General features: G+C 41.5%; 3 protein-coding genes across 3 annotated transcripts in view; 2 read left to right on the top strand and 1 right to left on the bottom strand.

The window, feature by feature from the left end:
• The first annotated feature begins 366 nt into the window (after window positions 1-366).
• Window positions 367-5,049, top strand: LOC138625571 (putative protein FAM47C). Its single transcript, XM_069706576.1, has 6 exons — window positions 367-443; window positions 3,256-3,601; window positions 3,710-3,879; window positions 4,029-4,187; window positions 4,303-4,408; window positions 4,987-5,049. Exons 1-6 carry the CDS (start codon window positions 403-405, stop codon window positions 5,047-5,049), a joined length of 885 nt encoding a protein of 294 aa, XP_069562677.1. The 5' UTR covers window positions 367-402.
• LOC138625534 (coiled-coil domain-containing protein 158-like) overlaps window positions 4,556-21,261 on the bottom strand; it is a 17,620-nt gene continuing 914 nt past the window's right edge. The window contains exons 2-24 of the mRNA XM_069706517.1: window positions 15,351-15,459; window positions 15,189-15,246; window positions 14,663-14,811; window positions 14,261-14,448; window positions 14,036-14,145; window positions 13,820-13,955; window positions 13,640-13,693; window positions 13,492-13,544; window positions 12,668-12,778; window positions 12,399-12,480; window positions 12,050-12,169; window positions 10,943-11,158; window positions 10,620-10,856; window positions 10,324-10,492; window positions 8,695-8,847; window positions 8,203-8,315; window positions 7,802-7,960; window positions 7,328-7,420; window positions 7,034-7,150; window positions 6,449-6,609; window positions 6,060-6,122; window positions 5,809-5,870; window positions 4,556-5,399 (exon numbers count right to left, since the gene is read on the bottom strand). Of these exons, the coding sequence (XP_069562618.1) occupies window positions 5,293-5,399; window positions 5,809-5,870; window positions 6,060-6,122; window positions 6,449-6,609; window positions 7,034-7,150; window positions 7,328-7,420; window positions 7,802-7,960; window positions 8,203-8,315; window positions 8,695-8,847; window positions 10,324-10,492; window positions 10,620-10,856; window positions 10,943-11,158; window positions 12,050-12,169; window positions 12,399-12,480; window positions 12,668-12,778; window positions 13,492-13,544; window positions 13,640-13,693; window positions 13,820-13,955; window positions 14,036-14,145; window positions 14,261-14,448; window positions 14,663-14,811; window positions 15,189-15,246; window positions 15,351-15,459 (2,820 nt within the window). The 3' untranslated portion in view covers window positions 4,556-5,292. The remainder of the gene's footprint in view (window positions 5,400-5,808; window positions 5,871-6,059; window positions 6,123-6,448; window positions 6,610-7,033; window positions 7,151-7,327; window positions 7,421-7,801; window positions 7,961-8,202; window positions 8,316-8,694; window positions 8,848-10,323; window positions 10,493-10,619; window positions 10,857-10,942; window positions 11,159-12,049; window positions 12,170-12,398; window positions 12,481-12,667; window positions 12,779-13,491; window positions 13,545-13,639; window positions 13,694-13,819; window positions 13,956-14,035; window positions 14,146-14,260; window positions 14,449-14,662; window positions 14,812-15,188; window positions 15,247-15,350; window positions 15,460-21,261) is intronic.
• On the top strand, window positions 18,244-19,774 carry LOC138625551 (cyclin-G2-like). The gene is made up of 5 exons (XM_069706547.1): window positions 18,244-18,407; window positions 18,584-18,701; window positions 18,821-18,958; window positions 19,134-19,384; window positions 19,690-19,774. Coding segments are annotated over exons 1-5 (567 nt in total). The 5' UTR covers window positions 18,244-18,405; the 3' UTR covers window positions 19,748-19,774.

The following is a 21,261-nucleotide window of genomic DNA, read 5'->3' as shown; positions in this document are numbered from 1 at the left end:
CCCTCTAGTGCTCAAATTACCAAAGGGATATTAAAGTATAGACTAAATAGCGTTAAGTGTTGACATGTGATGACCTTTAGGTCCAATTACAGAGTGGTTGCAGCTGTTGTGTTGTTTGATTGACAGTTACCATGTCAACACCGTAACTATCCTGCACAGCAGAACGATAATGTCAAATGAAACACGTTTTATTCCCTTTAACGTGCTGCTTTTCCAGTTGACAGTGAAGATGGTTTTGATGCTTTTACTTTCACGTGAAACGACCGCTTAGTTAAACTCACTCCCCGCCGTTGCCATAGTTACCGAATGACAAACTTTCTGCCACAGGTCGGGAGCACGAGATGTGTAACGTTTGCTTCCGTCGGGAGTTTCTTAAACTCATTTAATAGATACGAAACACTGATGAGGATGGAGACAAAAGACTCACGGCCCGCTTTCCCTTGGTAAGTGACCTACTCCTGTAATTCACTGTAATATTGTACTATCTACTACTCCACTAGATGTATTTAACCACATTTACAGTAATGTTTACTTTACAGAGGAGCAAACATGTGATAAACGTACAGCTATATGGCTATAAATGAATCTAGGCTTCTTAATTTTATATAAAATATTAGTTAGGTCCACCTCGTCCAGCTGTAAAAGGCTGTTTCTCTATTAATGGATAAGTACTCCAATCATACAATCATATAACAACCTGAAAGGGGAAATTCTGTGCAATGAATACACTTAGTTTAAACTTATTTATCTGCCATTGATGTTGTAGCCTACAAAAGTATGATGTTGAAACTTTTGCTGCAATAAAAGTATTTTTCGCTAATAAAATTAAAAGTAAGAGCACTTTTTCAAGCAATCATATTAGCAAACGTATCCTCTCCGTGTCAGTAGTTATATATCACTGCATTAGGCCGTATAAACTTAAAATGTTTTATCTGTAAATATACTATAGCTGTCAGATTAAATATCCTCTGAAATTTAGTGGAGCATAAATATAGTAACACAAGGAGCGCTCTCATAAGAACCTCATAACTATGTTCTGGTAGTACTTAGTTACTCTCTACCACTGATGTAGACACACCGTCTGTCTGCTCACCTCAACTGAACCAGTCGAAGAACATAAAAAATAGGATGAAGGTGAGAAGTTCCTCGAGTTCAGAGGAGGAGGAAAAGTGAGAGGCGGGAATAGATAAGAGCAACATGGTACAGTATGTCACTCTAGGCATGGACAGACCGGTATTCAATATAGTTACTGAAAGGCTTTATTTATACTCTACAGGGTGAGACTTCATGTCACCTCTCAAGCAGGTCGATGTATTTCTCTGCTGACAGGAAGGGGATGCTACCCTGGTGAAAGATTTACTGTAAAGACCTCTGAGATGAGTCATAAATTAATACATAATGAATAATAATTCAACAACTGTTGGCAGCGTGCTGCTAAATAGAGTCAGAGAGACTACAATAACAAAAATACACTGCCAGTTCCTGAAAACCATAAATACACAACAGGGCAAAATTATAATGTTGTGCTAGTAAGAAATCTGAGAGAAAACAAAATGCCATCAAGAGAATAAGAATAAAATGAACATAGCTTAAATAGGTAAAATCTTTCATCAGGTTGTAAGAAACTATTTTCACAACATCACCTGTCATGTTTTACTAAACGTCTTACAAAAATCAGTTTGTGGATCAAAGTTTCTGATATAATCATCTATTTGTGCCTTTAAAATGATGCTACCTCATAACATCGATGCAAAAATCCCATAAACATCCAACGTTGTGATTAAAAAACACTTTCGGAAATTTCTCGGCGTCTCTGCTGGTTTACTCTTTACAAACTCCTTTTGGACAAGCGTTATTCAAACTGCTTAAACTTTATGTCAAATCCAGGATGATTAAAAAGTTGAAAGAACTTTAAAGTTAAATGATTTCGGGACATTTAAGGAGGCAATCGTGACGATTGTGCAGTTAAATTGTACTCCTCACAATACACAAAGATTTTGAAGAGATCTATAACATGTTACATCATGAAATCTCTCATCAAGTTTGTGTTCACCTCATACAGTTGTCCCCTTAAACGTCTTTTAAATTATTTAATCATATTTCACTCACAATTTCCAAACCCCTCCAAGTCTTTTGATCTGACGTAATCATGCGGTTTAAATTACAAAACTCTTCTTTCCAAAAAAAAAAAGGATTGTGTGAAGACCGAATCAGCGTGGGTCCAACATGAAAAAAGATCCCCTAACTTTAAAAAAAAAAAAAAAAAAGCCAGCAACCAATACAACCTTTGTGAAGCTTATGAAGTTCAACTAGCAGAAAACACAATGCGGATTGAAACTTGGTGGAAACTGGTAAAAGAAAAGTGTCGAGGATTTCTTCAGTTCCTTCAAATCTGATACTTCATCTTACTTCAAATCACGCGGTGAGGTTGCACAATATGATTTCACTATGAACTCCAACAATGGATCAGCGAGTTGAACTTGGAGACTGCTTCCTTATGATATCATAAAGTCCAAACACAAAGAAACATCACGCACATCTGTCTACCAGAGTCCAAAAAAAAAAAAAAAAAAGGCAATTATAAAACAAGACACTGACTTGACGGGAGAAAGAGACAACGTGAATGATTTACTGAGATATTACACAGTATACAGTACAAACCGGTAGAAAATGAAGGAAGACATAAAAGGACAACTCAAAGAGCACGTGTGTGAAACAGAGATGCACTTCCTGCTCAAATATACACCAAGCAGAGCAAAAGCACACCAAGACTGAAAGTAAAATCTGTTTAAGTGGGGAAACAGTTCAACTCCTCCTTTTGTTTGACTTCTGTTCTTACAGTTTCTTTGTGTTTGGACTTTATGATATCATAAGGAAACAGTCTTGTTGACATACGGACACCGAGACGTGTCTGTAAGTCAACAAGACTGAGTTTTAGTCACCTTGTGTTTGAGGTTTTAACACTGCATTAGTATCTTATGTTTAATCGTAATAATTGATACGTACTTCATGTTGTGGAAAACGGTCTATATCTTAATAGTGTGGAAGCTGATGGATAAGAGACAGAAAATCTGTTCAAGTACACAGTGACCTTATTACACCGTCTGCTGTTTTGAGGCCAGGCTACATGTTCACACTGTTTATACTGCGCTTATTCTCGTCCATATTGTTTCACAAAGTTCATCTCGTACTTCAACTACGTGAAACTGCTTTCTAAGATTGAGTGAAGCTCTCGTGTTTTTTGTAAACCCTCAGGTACAAGGAGAGGTTGCGGACCAAATATCTCAAAGCCTCGACCAACAAGCTGTTCTCAGTCAGCAGTTGTTGGCGTTTTGCAAACATGAGCCTCGATGACTTCGGTGACTGCTCATCATTTGTCCCCGGGGCCCAGAGCGGCCTCTCACCGCTTATTTTCCAGGACACTCCGCAGCACACCTCCCGCCAAAAGCCTAGAAAGAGCGTCTCTAAAGAGCACGCCTGCTTCTCCAAGCAGATGATCCAGAAGCAGATCCGCAGAGATTATGTGGCTTCGCTGGAGGACGAACTCAAACGGCATCCTCTCGCTACGTACCCACACTATAAGGATCACATGACCCCTGAGGTGAGCTGCTCGGCGCCGGGACGACGAGGCCCGAGTTCAAACTTCAGAGAAGGCAGATCAATGAATGAAGCATGTTAACCTACATACGACCTCATCTTTCTCCTGCAGTTATTTGATCAGGTGGTTTCCATTTTGGACCCAGAAATATGCATAAACAGCACCGGAGCACCGCCTGCACCTCCAGGAGACCATGCAGAGGAGGAAGGTGAGGCAAACTGTAGAGAGCCAAGTAGGGAAGAAGTGGATCAGCCAAAACAAGAAACATCTGCCAATAAAATGTGAGTATACTGGCAATTTCCTTGGTATTATTGTAATCAAAACATTTTTTGAACCATTATTTGATTAGAAATATTAGAAATGGAAGATAAACACATGAATACACAATTCTGTGAGTGACGCTTAAAACGACTTCTTAATCATTTAACAGCAGCCCGGATGTCCAAAGTCCAAGTCCCAGAAACCGTTACACCCTCCAGGTGAATGTCTACGGCCTCAAGAGAGGCCAGGCCGTCTCAGACAATCAACTCAGCTCCCATAAGGACATGAAAGAGCTGCCAGGCTGTTCAGGAAATGGTTCGCGTCTCCGGTAAGAGCGAGTGGGAAACAATGAAGAAACTGAAAACAAATGTTTGTTAGAAGTTAAGCAAAAACTAATTTAGTGTTAAATGATGACGGGAGAGATTCATGTTTTGCTCTTGCAGGACGAGGAGACATCCTGACGGTGTCCGTTCGTCACACTGTTCCTCATCCAAGTGGAAGAATGAAATCCTGTCCCGTCGAACAGGGAGGACAAATGAACTGAAGAAAGTACAAAATAAAGGTTTTGATGGCTGCTGAACTATTTGTCCCCATTTATTCTGTTTGTATCATGCTTGTTGTTCAGAATCAGCTTTATTGACAATAAGGTAGTATAAGACTCCAGTTTGCACATCGTGTACCTCTAAATGTGCGAATGTATGATACAACATTTTAGCCTGGCAGAGAATAACTAATCAAACACTTTAATATTTTTCATACACTTTATTCAAACAATAAATTGATTGAGGATTTTTATAAAACCTTTAGTCAGTGAGCTTCATCACCAACCCTTCAAAAAAAAAAAAAAAAGAGCGTTCTGTTAATCACAAGATGAGAAATAAATTCTCAGGTATGATATTACATTGATTATTCACAGATTAGTTCACATAGATTTGATGTAAACTACGATTTCTTTGAGTTGCTGAAGGACACGTGTAACGGTGACCTGGACACCCACTGTCACCGCAGACGATCAGAAATAATCAGTCCGACAGTCAGTCTGTCTCATCTGTTATTGATCAGCTCTAAATATTTGACTGTTGTCTGGATGTTTAGCTTTTCCTTAAAGTCTGAAACTGTCGTCTCAGCCTTCAGAGGAGTCGAGCAGCATCCTGAAGAAAAACAAGCTGCAAACGACCCAGTCTGTGTGAACGGGTGAATAATGAACTCTACGTGGAGGATGTGAGATTTGTCATTTCTGGGATTTTTTTTTTTTTTTTTTTCTACCACAAAACTATCTAACATCTTACTTGAATAATCCCGAGATGTACTCAAACACAATCTATTCACACAATGTTTGGAGATATTTGACAAAGTGCGTATACAGCTTATCTACAATTCGAACAACTTACTGATCCGAGGAACGAGCCTCAGGTCTGTTGGTTCATTTCTCGTTAGTTTGTCGAGTCAGAGGTCAGAAGAGAGTGGACGGGCGACCTGCGGCCCAGTGAGAGGAGCTGGAGGGAGGAGGTGTCCGTCGCTGCACTCAATATTACATGACCTAGAAAAATCAGAGTGTTTGTTGAAGATAGAATATTGATCAAAACTTGTATTTACCTGCTCTATCGTATTCAAAGTAAGGCTGCTATCACTTGTCTGAAGATAATGACAATGCACATCAATGCACATCAGTTTCTCAACTTGTCTTCAAACAGGTTGTTTTGCTGAATCAACATAAACAGAGAAAAGAAGGATTTTTTTTTTCCCAAGAAGCTGAACTACAGAATAATTGCTACTTTTGATATATAAAAAGACTTCATAATAGCTGTCGATAATGAGTCCATAATACATAAATAACTTCAGCAGCTCTAATCTCATGTTGCATTGGAAATGAACGCTGCATTTACTGAAAATAGAGCAGCAAGAAATGGAAGTATGTGCATGTTGGACTGCATGAAAACGACACTCACTCTCGCTGAGGGACTTCTTGGTCAGCTCAGCTGTCCTCAGGAAATGTAGCTCTCTGTAGGTGCTGTATGCACACAGACAAAGCATTACATCACTTCATGTAGCCTGTAGCAGTCAGCGGCGCCTTGCATGTTACACAAGGGGTAAAAGGTCACGTGGGTAAACGGTGTGATCATCTTAAAGCCTCCAGGAAAATCACACTCAGCGCATTAAAAAAAAGAAAAAAAAAGACGACACCAGTTAGTTTCTCTACCTGCTGCAGGTCTTTCTCCTCAATCTGGAGCCCGCTTTTACTTCTTCAGCGTTATCAGTGCTGCTGTAGGTGAAAGGGAAATATTCAAATATATACAAGTGAGGTTTTACAAGAGAAGACATCACAGTACACGAGACTGGAGCAGAAAATGAGCTGCACAGGAGGATTTAAACTACACAGCCAACAGTTCTTTTTATGGTATATTACAGAACAAGCTTTGAAACACAGTGTGGTCAATGAAACCACTCATGTATGGACCCTCCCCCTCCTCCTCCATTCCAGTGACTTCTTGCTCACTTAGTAGCATCACATGATTTTTCAGCTGTGACCTAAACCAGCCTAAGAATGAAGCTAATCCTCGTAGTATGTGGGAACGGAGCCAGACGTACAATGTGGTTCTGTGCTCTCGCTCCGGTGCGGACCTCCTCCTGTGGAAGCTGCCGGCGGCGGCGGCGCTGTAATCGGTGTGTGGTCTGCGGTTCTCTGAAATCGCTCCTCGCAGCTTGCTGACGAGAGATCGGAGATCTGGGCCCTCCTGCTGCCTCTTTGACTTCAGCAGCCAGAGGAAGGGAGAGGAAAGACAATGTAAATGCAGTCATATTCAAATATTTGGTCAGACCTGCTCGCATTTAAGCAGCGAAACCAGGGAATATGGGACAATCTCAGAAACTCGGTGTCTGTTACTGTTACTGTTACAACATCTTTTATCAGTCTAAAATCCATAAAAACTCATAAAATATTCTCAGCAGTGGAAGACCAAAGAAATCAAAGAGTATTTCATTGCTCTGTTGAAATTATTTACAGTCTGTTATCTGTCTTTGCCACAGGAATGTAACTGCGTGTGTTTGTGATTTAGAGACTGAGCAGATGTGCCGAGCTTGCGTCTGTGCAGCCAAACGAAAATGATTCAAACCTCTACTTGACGGGCTGGAAGCGAAGGGGATAGGCGAGATATTGGGAGTTTTTGGCTCTACCTTGATCTGGGTGTTGGCGGCGTGCTGGGGGGAGGGTGGAGCAGTGTGTGCAGACGGGGAATCCACATCGGGTTGAGGTACATTCAGCGCTGTGTGCAAATTTTGACCTTGGAACTCCTGCAGAAAACATAAAAGCGCTGAAGAATGTTCAACATTCAAATCAATCAAAAGTGACGGTCGACCTCGCGGCCGAGGAGCTCAGCATGAGGCACCTGCATTACATGCACATGTATTGTTAGACATACTGCCTTCTTGCAGAAGGGCTCTGTCCCACTCGTGTGCAGACTGTTGTACCTTCAGGTTGAGGGCATGTTGGAGCTTCAGACGGAAATACTCCTGATCCTGCAGCTGGATGAAATCCTGACAGTTTGCAAAGCTCTCTGACATCTTTGGGAACATACAAGAGAAAACACAGTCATACAGTGGACAGAAGCAGAAACGGACTGATAAGGTTCTTTTTTTTTAATCAAATATATACATTTGAATTTCAGTTTTGTTAGATTAGCATGTCTCCCCCAGACTATTGCTCACAGCTTCAGTTTTCTGCTGCGATTATAGTCTGGAAATCCTGTTCACATTAACATGGTTCAGCCACTGAAAGTCGGACCAATGAGCAACAAGTGTTGGTGGTGAAGTGCGATGTCACTGAAGTCAAGCGTTTTTTTCTAAATGTATTTGAAGCGGTGGCCAGTTTCTTTGGTTAAAGCTTAACTAGACTAAAGTAAAGTAAACTAGACGGGACTAAAATGAAGTACAAACAAACACTACCTTGTGAAGGATTGCCTCCAGCTCGCTGATCCGGTCCTTCAACTGTAAGTCTTTGGAGCGGAGGGCCTCCAACTCATTAGCCAGTTGTCTCTTCTCCTCCTGGACAAAGGTGAGCTCCTGCAGCTGGCGCTGGGTCTCCAGTTTGTGGTAGCGCTTCTCCTGGAGAACAAAGAGATGGAACAAATGATGACGTACAGGCAAACAAATATGATACAAATCCTTTCTTTGTAACTGCTTTGAAAACACGTGATCTGAAACTGGTGTGTATTTGGAGGGAAAATGATCAGAAACATTCATAGTCCCATGAGATGAATGGATACATGTCAAAAGCTGACATACCAAGTCTGATGTGTTCATAAAGAACAAGACGAGAAAGTTTCCAGTATAAAAGTGCTTTTCACCTGCTGCAGCTTCTTCATGTTCTCCTCCAGATGTTGGATTCTGCCCTGCAGGGAGTCGACCTGCTCTCGTCGGGTAGTGATCTCCTGCTGCATGTCCAAGGCTGCCTGGAGGCCTGAGGCAGAGAGATGGACGGGAGGTGATCAAGTGAGAAAGAACATCATACAGGAATATAACAGGAGCTTAAATCACAGAGCTTTCATTTTGGACAGGCTCTGTACTTATCAAGGTTAAGTGTTAATGATTACACATGTCAGATTGTCTCTATTATCTCTCAGACTGGAGAGATTCTCAGGAGGACGTGAAATAATAATTTCATTGAACTTGACCCACACTTTCTGACTGCAAATTTATTGTCTGCATTCTAAGATTTCATTAAGATGAAAGTAATTCGATGTTATCCGCACACTTGATCACAGATGGATTTTCTCAGTCTCCTTTCTTCGTGAGGCCTTTTAACTGAACCTCAGTTTAAATGATAACATGGTTCAAACCGTGTCCATCAGCTCCCTCGAGGATCCCCAGGGTGCACCTCATCTGGTCCAGCTCATCGTGGGCCTTCCTCAGCTGACTCTGAAGCTTCAGCACCACACCCTGGTGCTCCTCCTCCTTACAGCTGTGGAGCCTGTGCAGCTCCTGGTGCTCTTCTGAAATCGTGCCCGCACAAACACATGCTTTACATCCAGAGAGAGAGATACACGCTAACACACAGGCCAGCAGAAGGGCTTGGTGGACAGTGTAAACATACCGAACATGCTTCTTTGCTTTCTTAACACGGCAGGACAAGAAGATCATTTAATTCAACCACAAAAAAACAAAACGCAGGACAGCTGAACTCTTTCTAGAAGCAGCACTGTGAACTCTGATTCCTGGTGAAGGGAGGAGCTGACAGCAGCTGGGACTGACACGGTGATTCAACCTTTGATGATGATTAATTGCTACATGAATAATTACGATTAATGGTTCAGCTGTGTTGTTCTCTTCATTTTATGCCACTATTATGGTATAAACCTAGTTTAATAATACAAATACACCATGAAGAAGAGAAGACATTTAGTGGCACACACAAATTAAAAATGTCACTTCTGGTTGCCTTTTAGTCTTTGTAGAAATAAACTGCACAGGGCAGATATGACATAACAACTTCAATTTACAAAGACTACTGCAGAAATATGCAAAGAAGTAACTCTGAGTGAGGAGCCGGTTGTCTGGATGGAACTGACGCTGTCTTTCTGAGTTCGGAGAACTGTGTGGGTTAGTTGACCCATAGATGCTTTTTTAAAAAAAAAAAAAATTAGTATTAGTGCCTTTAATGACAGCTTTTAGATGCAAATCTGACAAATCTCTTCCTCCAGGTTATTGAGCTCTCCTTTCTCATTTGATGTAAAACCACTGCTTTGGTTTTAGCAACTAAACCATGATGTTAATGTCAATAGATGCTCATTAAAATGCACTCGGTCCAATATCAGAGCTTAAATGCCTCAATAAATCTTTGGTTGCGCTAATTCTTTACTGATGCCATTAAACCACAGCAGACCATGGTTACGTCAATGATGTTTCTCTTAGTTTCATCCAGATGTTTTTATGCAGATACAATTATTCTAACCATTTTACAAAATGACTGCAGTCAGCTCAAATAATCGTGATCAGATTATTGTAATTGTGACAGGCTCTAACAGCAGCAGTCGCCTGGTCAGAGGTATCAAAAGTTCCAGAGAATGTTGCTTGACTTAAGGTCAAATAATGTATGAAGAAAACTATAGTATTTGGCACATTATAACTATATCATCCAGGAGACGCCTGACTACCACTTCACACCAGGAATCACTTTGGAAGTCCAGTTGTGACTGAAGTCAGGACACAAAATATCAACTTAATAATACAGAAGTGAATTGGAGGCCTCAAGTCAGCCAGAGTTCATCATTTGAGGAAACTAAACCCAAACTGAGTGGCTATAGTTCAACTGTGTCAATGCACTATACTTCAAACCCCGACACAATCTACCTTTTTCAGATGTTCAGTTACATTTTCCCAACTTTACAATCAATCTCATCATGTGAGTGTATTACAAATGGAATATAATGGATATGAGCCTCCTTTGTAGTGATATACGTTCAACTCACTGGTAAGGGTGAGTAGCTGCGTACGCTGCAGCTCCAGCCTGGCGGTGAGCTGCTGTTTCTCCAGCATCTCCTCCCGGACACGTTGACCGTGATCAACCACAGAGGCCTGCAGCTGGTGCCTCTCGAGCTCCACAGCAGCCAGGATGGACTGGTGCTGGTCTAACTCAGCCTGATCAGCAAAGGGCAAAAAGAAAAGGAGTCAGACGGAGGGAGTGAAGTTAGCAGTGGTGCAGGGCAGCAAATCAATGTGAAGAAGAGAACAAATATGTCATTGGATTTTTTTTTTTGCTGCCGACCCTGAGCTGCTGAATCTCCAGCTTCTGCTGGTTTATCTGGTTGCTGAGGAGGCTGTTCTCCTGGTGGAGACTGTCGATGGTGTGGCTGTGCTGCACTGTCATCTGTATGCTGCTCTCCATCTGCAACCTCAGGACATCTATCATCTTCTCTCTGTCGTTCAGCCGCAGCGTCAGAGTCTCCTGTTCAGCCTGCAGAGTCTGGCACTGACTCTGAGCCTCCTCCAACCTGGCAAGAAGCTGCAAAAAAAAACCCAACAAAAAAACAGTGAGAATAGGAAAGCAGTAAAGACAAACACACACATACACTTTCCAGGCTTTTGTACCTGCTGGGTTTCTTGCTGCCTGAGCTGGAGTTCCTCGTTTGTTTCCCGCAGGAGTTCCTGGGATTGCGTTCCCTCCTGGAGCTTCTGCTCCAGCAGCGCCTGCAGGCAGGTGTTCTCCTCCCCAGCTCTGCAAAGCTGCTCCCTGGCCACCTCCAGCTGTCCTCTCAGGGCCTTTACCTCCGCCAGGAGCTCACACTGCTGCTGCTCACAGGACCTCTGGATAAAGCAAGAGGCACAGTGGGCTGACTGTATTTAAATGGGCAAAAGATAATAATCCTTTGGCTGTGTGAAAAAATATAATCCCAGTGATGGGAGAGAAAGCAGCTTCACATTTCTTCTTGTGTTATTCTTGGAGGGTTGACTGAACAAACATATTTCGGGTTAAAGCAAACCCATCTGAACACCTGGTTCTGCACACTCCCATGATGATGGAGTCAGTGTGGTAAGCCACACAGTAGAAATGAGGCCAACATGAACTTGTGCCATTAACTGCATGAATAAACCTACAGGACATGGATTGAATGACCAACAGAAAACTGAACTGCTCGCTGATTGCTATTCAATTTTGTGTCTCCTTAAAAAAAAAAAAGGTATAAATGTGAGAAAGAAGTTTGGACATTATTTAAAACTCATGTCAAAGGTCACCCTACCCGTACCTGTAATAGGCTTAAAGTATAAACACGTCTAGGACCTGCCACTCAACACCTGTTACAGAAAAAAGCCTACGGACCAATCAGGAGGTGCTGTCAAGAGGCAAGGGTGATTGTCATTTACTTTTCTCACACAAGATAAATTTGACAAAAATCGACCTGCTGACAACAAATGCATATTGGTGGATATTAGAAGACAGGTGTTACAGGAACAGTCTGAATAATCTCAGTGCCAGCAAAACCCATCCGCTTATAAGAGCCAAAATCTGATTTTAGAAATCCCCTTTGACTCCTCCCACCCGAGTCTTAAGCTGTTTCACCAGCTCATTACACAAGTTACATCACGTAAAGTCAGCCTGACAACATCAGCTGCAACAATCAGTGCACTCTAATATATTTGAAACAATAACCTCTAAGCAGACTTTCTGTGTCACCAGACAGAAACAACACTGTGTACCTGAAGTAGGCCAAACTGGGACTGAAGCTCCTTTGACTGCTGTAGTGATCGGTCTCTCTCTGTCTGGGTGTTAAACAGCTGAGTCTGAGCTTCAGTGAGCTGCTGCTCCAGACAAAAGACCTACAACATAGAAAATCACATCCAGAAATAAAGACACACAAAAATGAACTCATTCTGGCGCATCAGTTCACCGGCAGAGTTTAACACCAGCAGAGTTCTGGATGTTACACCTTACTGACCTCTACATCTAGTGGAGCGGATACATGGCTGATTCATAGCAATTGTTAGCTGGCTGGGAGTCTGATTACTGACATTTTAGCTGATAACATTACAACATGTTCATCTTTACCTTATCTCGATGGTTGGAGAGGGTTGACTCAAGTTCACCGATCTGACTCTGGTGCACTGATGCCTTTCTCTCTGCCAGTTTTCTGGGCAGAGAAGTGATAGTTGTAGTAGATATTTACAATATTGGCTGACATTCACAATAATTCAGAGATAAGCGGGGCATGATTACAGTAAAATGAGTTACGCAGGAAACTCTCTACTGATTAATAAACATGAATAAATAAAATGCTTGTGAAAACATGTGACTGACGTTTTGTGATAAACACTTACTGTAGCAGCTCCAATTTAACACTTAAGCAGACGCTGTTGTCTTTGGATGAGCTCAGATTGTCAGTCAACATCGCCATCTCCTGGCCAAGACTTGTCATCAGGTCTTCAATTCTGGGACAATGCAGTGTGCAGAGGGCTTAATAACACCACTAGGATTGATGTAGTAGTGTGTTTTTTAAGTAACGATTGTACAGTGAAGTGTAGCAGATAGCGTACACGAGCTAATAGGATGAAGTAATACAAATAAGTAAATAGTGGTTTGATAAGGAGCAGGTTAGGTGCTGCTGGCAACAGGAAGATTCATCCTGATTTTCTACTAAAAAATTGTAAATTGTCTGTGAGTGGATTTGCTGTGACACTGAACTCACTTGATATTTTATGGATAACCGGTGCAACACTATTTAAATCCTTTTTTGAACCAATTAATTGATAGTAGATTAATGATTGAGTGGATTTGCTGCTGTACTCTGTTATATATTATAGCCACTGAAATATTTTTGACTTTTGAAATATAAGTCAGTCTTATATTTCGTTGAGTTTTTGGTCCACGGTGCACTTATTTATTTCTTATATTAATAGTGAACAAAGACATTGTGTACTATTGCACTATTTTTTGTGAAATAAATGTAAGTGGTCCAAATATTTTGGTCACGACTTAATGACTAAGGAAAAATGTGGCTCCTGAGGTCAGTTGAGAAAAAGTCATCAACTAAACAAACAGTGATTTAAAATAACCAGCTGATAAAATGATGATGAAAATAACTTCCTAAAATAATACTTATAACAAGCCACACTGTTTATAATTTTGATATCCTTTAATATACCTTTCTTGCTTCAGTACTCCATTGTATTCTTCACTCCCACGCTGTTCTTCTGACTAGTATGACACAAGTGAAAAATAGTCAATCAAACTCACACTTCCAGGGAGGCCACCGCCCAAACTGTACTGAACATGATCTTTCTATTACTCACCAACAAACGTCTATCCTGTACTACGCCTGTCTCATGGTTGACATCCTCATTTACCTTTGCAGACAGAGATCGGTGTGTTGGGTTATTTGTTCCTTTGGTGCTGATGATGGATTTGTGTCCACATTGTTTCTCATATGGTGTGTGGTACGCTTCCTTTATAGTCTCTTCCAGTGTTTCTACCTTCCTGTTAAGTGCCAACGCCTCATCCTCCGTCTCCTGCAGTTTCTGGTCCCCCGACCTTTTGATGTCCTGAAGCTCTTCCAACATGCACAGCATCTTTTCCATCTGATCAACGTGTTTCCTCGAATCCTTCAATCTACAAATAAAATGATCTGTGGGTCAAAGGGATTTGCAAGGAATTTTTTTTCAGGGGTAAAGCGATATCTGTGTGTTCACCTCATGTCAGACAGGATGTTCTTCTCCATCTGGACATTATGAAGCTTAGCCCGCAGGTTCACAATAGTTTTCTTAGGGCTGAATGTCTCTTCTTCAGGCAGATTATTTGTCTGTGTTTGAGAAGGTGAAATATTACATGATATAGTGAAATCATTACTGTCATCGGCCATTTTGACAGTATCAAACTAATATAACACAAGACTTGGTTGAAATAAATATGTGTACCTTGCCGAGCTGCAAGTCAGACAGCTGTTGAAGACAGTCATCTGTAGCGTTTTGCAACACCTCCTTCCCAGAACAGATGATATCCGTTTGAGCCACTTCCTGGTTTAAACTATCCAGACCAGAGACCAAAGGCTGAGTCACTGCCTGCTGCTGCATTGAAAGAACGACGGACTCTTCAGGTGAGTCATCTGCCAAAAGAGCAAAGGAGGTTTTGCTTATTTTGAATTCTTTAAAAAAAAGTTGTTTTTACCGCAATGTTTCCACACATCTGTAATCTGATAAAGTTATTGGGGTGGTTTTCAGTCATTGCACAATACACTGGCCCTTCTACAACACATTACTTTTCATCTGTTTGCCTGCATCAGTATAAATAAGATGTTGGCTGACGGTGCATGTACTCACAGACAATACAGCTATGACTGTTGCAGCTTTGTCCAGGTGAGCTGTTGAGGCCATATGTGCAGCCGAACCGCTCCAGAGCGACTCTGGTCGCATTTTCCACCTCTTCTTGCAGTCGCTGAGTTTCCGTGGTGCGTCTGTCAAGCTCCTTGCTGTAAAGAAATCAAATGAGAGTTTATACAGGAAATGTTGCTAAAGCCATATAAAAAGAACATATAAACTACTAAACAAAGTAGTTTATATGTTCTTTGTGTCAGTCCTTTACCATCTTGGGCCCAAAAACAATACCATCCATTGATGTAGTTTTATGTTTAGTGACTGACCGACTGTCTGACAGATAGATAGATAGATATGGATGGATGGATGGATGGATAGATAGATAGATAGATAGATAGATAGATAGATAGATAGATAGATAGATGGATAAAGAAGTGATTAATTGTATCAGATAATAAAACCAGTGAACATTACAGGTCAGGATTAAACATGCAGCTGCATGAAATGAGTAACTTTGAGTGAGTAACGTCACCTCAGCTCATCCAACGTCAGACTGTTGAATCTCAGCTGAAGAGAGCTGCCCTGGGTTTCTATAAAGTAAATAAGAACACGATGAGTTAACGAAACATCAGCTTAGTAAACTATCTGACGGACAAACAGAGGATTTCCGTATATTAAACATCGGTTATCTCACCAGCTGTTGCTGCTGCCGCCTGTGTTACTTTATCTTCCGGTAGATAATCACAGAGTAAAACGTGAGCGCCAATCTTCATGGAAAGCCCGTAAGTCTGAGGCTCGGAGAGCTGGAAGCCAGAAGACATCTCTCTTTTCTTTAAAGTCATCGATATTACAAACAAGAAGTAGCTAACAACAACAACAACAACAACAGCAGCAGCAGCAGCTAGCAAGTTGTCGTTCAAACGTAAATAATCATCACCATGGAAACAGCGTCCGTAGCCTTATCTGGCTAATTTCTAGCTAGCGTTCAAACCTTCAATATGTCGATGCACCTTGGCAGTAACATCTGTCAGACCGGCTAAATTAGTATGAATGTCTGGTTAAATGCGAGTTTCTCGGTTCAGTGAGGGGAAATTGATGGTAAAAACAACGTTAGCGCCAAAACTTCGAAATATTCTGTCAATATCCGCTTTTCTCAGTGACGTAGGAGTTAGCGTACATACGTAACTTCCGGTTCGGCAGTTAAGGGAAAACTTAAAAGAAACAACCTTTCAACTTTCTTTTCTTTTTTTTGTACATCTCTTAATGTTGTAAAATTAAATCCAAGAAATTTTAGGTTAATTGTTGACGCTGTCCTTTTAATTTATGTATTCCTTTTCTGTTTGTTGAAATCATAGACTATGTATGAAAGAATTAAAATGTAAAAACATTTTACTGCTTTTTCCACATCTGGACCACATCTTGGCCCACATTTAAACTACTATACTATGACTGGCATGTTCGGCATTGTTTATGTGACAAACGACCTGACGAGATTTAGAAGTACATGACCGATTGTACCCGTTTTCCATTTTACACCACATTAAGATGTAGGCCATTTCTGAATTAACCTCAATCATAACTGATGAGGCTAATTAATGTAACGAAGGTTGAATTAGGTTAAATCAAGTAACCTAATCTTCTCTTTGCTTTTGCAGGTGAATAGGGGAACTTAGTTACTTTTGTTTGCAATAAGTAGTGGAACAATCTCCAAAGGCCTGCATCGTCAGCAGGAGATCCTCGTGCTCCATCTTCTCTTCCATTGCATTCCCGATCTTATCTTTTGGTTTGTCAAATGGGAATCTGGCCAGGCATCAGTCTCCTGAACGGATGTCGGTGAGTTTGAAAAAAGATTTTGTAATTGTTTTATGGAGACACGATTGTCTTGATTTGGCACGTGGGCAATGACAGGATGCCTGTTTCAAATGATATGCTGCTATTATTCTGCCCAGTGTGCTGTGCATGGTTTGGCTCTTATTGAGAAGGATTCTGTGGAAGGAGGACCTTCAACAGTCACCTCAAAAGAAAGCAGAACACCTGCATCAGCAGCTGCTGCCTTTTGGAGGTTTAAGCAGCTCTTCTTTCGACACCAGCTATCTTGGCTGCAACTATTTCCGACAGCATCTCCTCCTCTGCAAATTCTGCAATGGCGTAGCATTCATCCAGTTCACTGACTATGTTTTTGGCTTGTACCACATGTTTTTCAGAACATGTGGAGAGCACAGCTTTCAGAATGACTTATCAACAGCAAAGATGACATTTTTGGCATCAGTGTGTGGACATGACATGCCGTTTTGCTGAGAATAGTTACCTCTGTGTTTTCTATTCAAGTGAACCAGCAAGTTATTTTTATTTATTTAAATGCCACAGTGTGAGGAAGTCACCCTGACTTGCTGGCAGACACGTAATCCTTCTGCTGACGACGATGGAAGTTGTGCTTCTGGGGACGGAGGTACATCTGCTGGGGGTGGAGGTGAAGCTGCTGCTGGGGCTTTGGGTGGAGGCCATCTGGATGATGTCGTCTTACAAGTTTTTAAATGTTTAATTAGAGCACCTTTTGTGATTAATTTTGATGTGCAGAAGCAGCAGGGAAAATGTGGTGTCTGTCTGCAGCCTCAATCGCGCTTCATGATTACAAATTCTGAAATGAAAGAAGAACTTTGATTATTTTCTTGTTTACAATACGAATTAATCACAAGGGCCGGTGTGGGTGAAAGTCTCGATCTGTCCAAGCAGTAACACACTTGTTTTTACTCATTAAAGCCCTGATCAAAGACAATTAGCTGATCAGTCAAATCAGATGTATTACTACTCAGCTGCAACAGATGCCTGAACCCCAAAAATAGCTCTCACAGGAGGATTGTGTTTAAAACAGTAATCATATGGCTAATTTTCCTTTTTTGTGTGTTTTTTTTTTATGTGCCATAAGACAGGGATAAAAGAGAGAACAACAAAAAGCAACATACAAAAAAAAAAAACCCTCTATGATTTTATATAGGCGTATTCTGCATACATATAACCAAAACATCATAAGATTTGCACACAAGTTGTAAAATTATACGTAACTAGAAACCAGTAAAACAAACGAGACAAAAATCTTATATTGGCTATTTATCTACTGAGAAAATCAATATTACACACCTGAGAGTAGCAAAAGTATTTGAGCCTCTGGGTTGAGCAGTTCATTTGAAGCTGAACTTAATACACCACACTAAGTGGAGAGCTCCCTCCAGCGGGTTTGTCCACGGTTTATCGTGACGTAATGTTTCCGGTGGTGCATCACGGTCATTGTAGTTTGCAACCAGGTTAGCGGTACCTTGTTTGTGCAGGGCGAGCCCTTCGCTCCTCCGCAGGGACTGAGCTCCCCGTTTCTTTTTTTTTTTTTTTTTTAAACATTTGCCGGCCAGCATCGAAATCAAAACGCAAACATGAGCGAGTGAAAGTTGTAATTCGCTGTTATTTCCCGGCACGTCGGCGGCTTCTGAACAAGGTAAACGACGGTCCGTTTAGTTAGCTGACACTGAAGCTATTTGTGTTTACGTGACGCCTCCCATTTTTTAAATTTAAAAAAAAAAAAATTGGGGGGGGAGGAAGGGCATTTCTGGATGTTGTTGTTTACCCCGATCTTTATATTGCATGAGCCGAGTTGTCAGCCTCCTTGATCTACTGATTCAACCCCTCTGAAGCGGGTTGGTCGTGTCTTGGCTCGGTGACCTAGTTTCTGCTGTGCAGCGTTCATTTAGCGCAAACTAATGTAAGCGTCAACTTCGGTGCAGAGATTGTTTACTTGTTTTGTTTTTAGCATTAAAAAAAGAGGGGAGGGGAGGGGGGTTTAAGGAGACAACGTTTAAATTCGCTCTTCTCCTCGCCCTCGCTGTGGATATTGTCTTGAATTTGGATGCAATACAACTGAAATATGTTGTTTTCCAGGATGAGGGCTCTTCAGGGTGTCGACAGCTTGCTCTTGAAAGAGTTGAAGTCATGTTGTGCGACAGAGTACAACTTTCTTCCCAGGCAGACTGGCCTGATGCTGATGGAGTCAACAGAGGTATAACCCACTGACCCACTTTTACATTTTTGGCTGTCTGCGCAGGCATATGGCTTTTTCTTTCTTTTCTTTTTTTTTTTCCAAAGCTGCCTTTCTAATATATTATGATGCATTTATAGAAACACAGCGGGGTGTCTGCAAAATGCAGGGACACCAGAGTGGAGGAACTGTGGAGTCTGACCAGTTTCTTTGGCTACAGCACCCAGACTTTTGTTCAAGCTGTCAACCTGCTTGACAGATTTCTCACTGCTATGAAGGTAAGAATTTAAAGTGTAAGGCATTGCTTTCTCATTTAACCCCAGTCTACAACTTTACACGTTTAATATCAGATTCCTGTCACAAGTCAGACACGCGCAGGTCAACAAACATCGTGTTTGACCTTGAATCACCAGACGGTGACTCACGCTCGCTGCATCTCTGTCACTGCGATAGGTGCAGCCCAAACACTTGCCCTGTATTGGAGTCTGCTGTCTTCACATTGCTGCCAAAATGATTGAGGAAGAGAGCAATGTCTCACCCACTCACGAACTCATTCGCATCAGCCAAAGCAAGTTCACCGTGTCAGACCTCTGTCGCATGGAGAAGATCATTTCAGAGAAGCTCAGCGTGGAGCCCAAAGCAGTGACGGCCTTAACCTTTCTCCACCTCTACTACTCAGCCGTCACATCCCTGTCCGCCGGGAGGTAAACATTTCATTTGGTTTGACTTGGTGCTAATGCATTGCTCCAGCTTGATTGGAGCCGGTCACATAGATTCTGCTTTCCGAGGTTTGTGCTGGCGGATCACATTTAGGATTCCCTCTATATTTTAAGGGCGGAGATCCCAAGCATTGGGAGACTGGAAGCCCAGCTAAAAGCCTGCTTATGCCGGCTTCTTTTCTCTAAAGCAAAAGTAAGGATTGTTCACGGGCGACAATTTCACAGCATAGCAGCATTCGTTTTGAATCTGGGGACTAATTAAATCTGCTGTTTTTTTTTCTCCTTCACAGCCGTCAGTGTTGGCACTGTCCCTCATTGCTCAGGAGTTTGAAGCCCTCCAATCGATAACGTTGTTGAAGATTGTCCAGCAATTCCAAAGATATCTAAAGGTATGAAGACCCGAAGGCTGGTACAGCTGCATCAGCTGATTAGTTTCTAAATTAGTCAATTTTGTTTGCTTTACAAAATGTCTGCATATAGTAAAAAAAAAATGGCCATCACATTTTTTTTAGAGACTACTTTCAAATTCCTATTTTTGAATTAAGAAATGTTTTCAGAATCTGAGAGGATCCATAATCCACCTTCAATGCATTTTCAGACTAAAATTACATAATGTGGCAAATAGTTTTTTCTTTTTACCTCTACTGTCAGCTTTTCTCTAAAAATGATGTTAAAATTGTTCAATGTGGCATGACAGTGTCACTGCCTGATCACGTGCACTTATGGCATGTGAGGAAATAACCACTTGACTTGTTGACAGCAGTGTATTTTCAGACTATTTCTGTCTTCAGCCTTTCAGATGTTTCCTGTTTGTTTTCTTCACAGGTCAGTGATAGCGAGCTGCTACACTGGAAGGAACTTGTGGCCAAGTGCATGACAGAGTACCGCTCCAGCGAATGTAACAAACCAGACAACAAAAAGCTTGTTTGGATCGTGTCCAGGAGAACCGCACAGAACCTTCAGGCCAGTCACTTCAGTGTACCTGGTCTGTCGACTATTCCTGAGAGGAGCTGGGACGAGAGAGAGAGGTGAATATTTCCTTTGTTGTTGCGTTTGTTCCGAGTGAATTTACTGTGCTGTGACGTTGAGGTATTGACCAAATGGTCTAGGCTGGTCACATCTGACACTAACACGCTCTCAGAGCGATCCGATCACAGCTATATGTACGTCTATTCAAACCTGGCATAATCATGCATCTGGAGCGACCACTTGTAATCAAATTTCACTTTCCCGCTCTAAATGCAAACGAACATGTACGTCTCGTAAATAAACAAGTAAATAAACATGTCAGTAGTACAGAAACGCAGGAGAGGAGTTGAAGCAAACACGCATTAATCACAATGAGACATCTTTTCTCATCTAAGCCTTATTTTAATGTACTATCTATTAGAAATGTATGTTGTATTTCACATTTGTAATTGTCAGAACAATTGTCAGTTTGTAATTCACAATCTGACCCATCAGGCTCGACCTGATCACTTCAGTTCAAGCTCATGTTATTTTTTTATTCCAAGGGGTTTGAGAGGGTTGGGCTCTGAGCTGCGCTGGATAAATGAACTGTGAAAGTGGGCGGGAGCTCCTCCACTCCTGTGGGTCTGATGTTTGTCAGAAGGCTGAACGCACAGGAGGCTTTGGTGAAACAAGCGTCATGCACAGCCAGTGTTTTTAATCACCAAAAAGCTCCTTTATCGCCACCAGTTCAGTCTGCAGCTAAATCTCTCCTGCTTTCTGTACAGTTCAGTTGTGCGTTGCAGAATCACATAAGAGAGTTTTTATGGCAACAAATAAATAAAAGGAGAGCAGGCAGAGGTCTTCAATTGTAAGAACTGAAACATGCAAAACATAACAAACCTTCTGTAACA

The sequence above is a fragment of the Brachyistius frenatus genome, unplaced genomic scaffold (assembly GCF_029030835.1).
Source record: "Brachyistius frenatus isolate BFR_SWC_R1_liver_20210118 unplaced genomic scaffold, ASM2903083v1 Contig_63, whole genome shotgun sequence".
In the NCBI taxonomy this organism is placed as follows: domain Eukaryota; kingdom Metazoa; phylum Chordata; class Actinopteri; family Embiotocidae; genus Brachyistius; species Brachyistius frenatus.
Note: the sequence above shows the minus strand (reverse complement) of the source record. Positions and strands in the feature narration are given on the sequence as shown.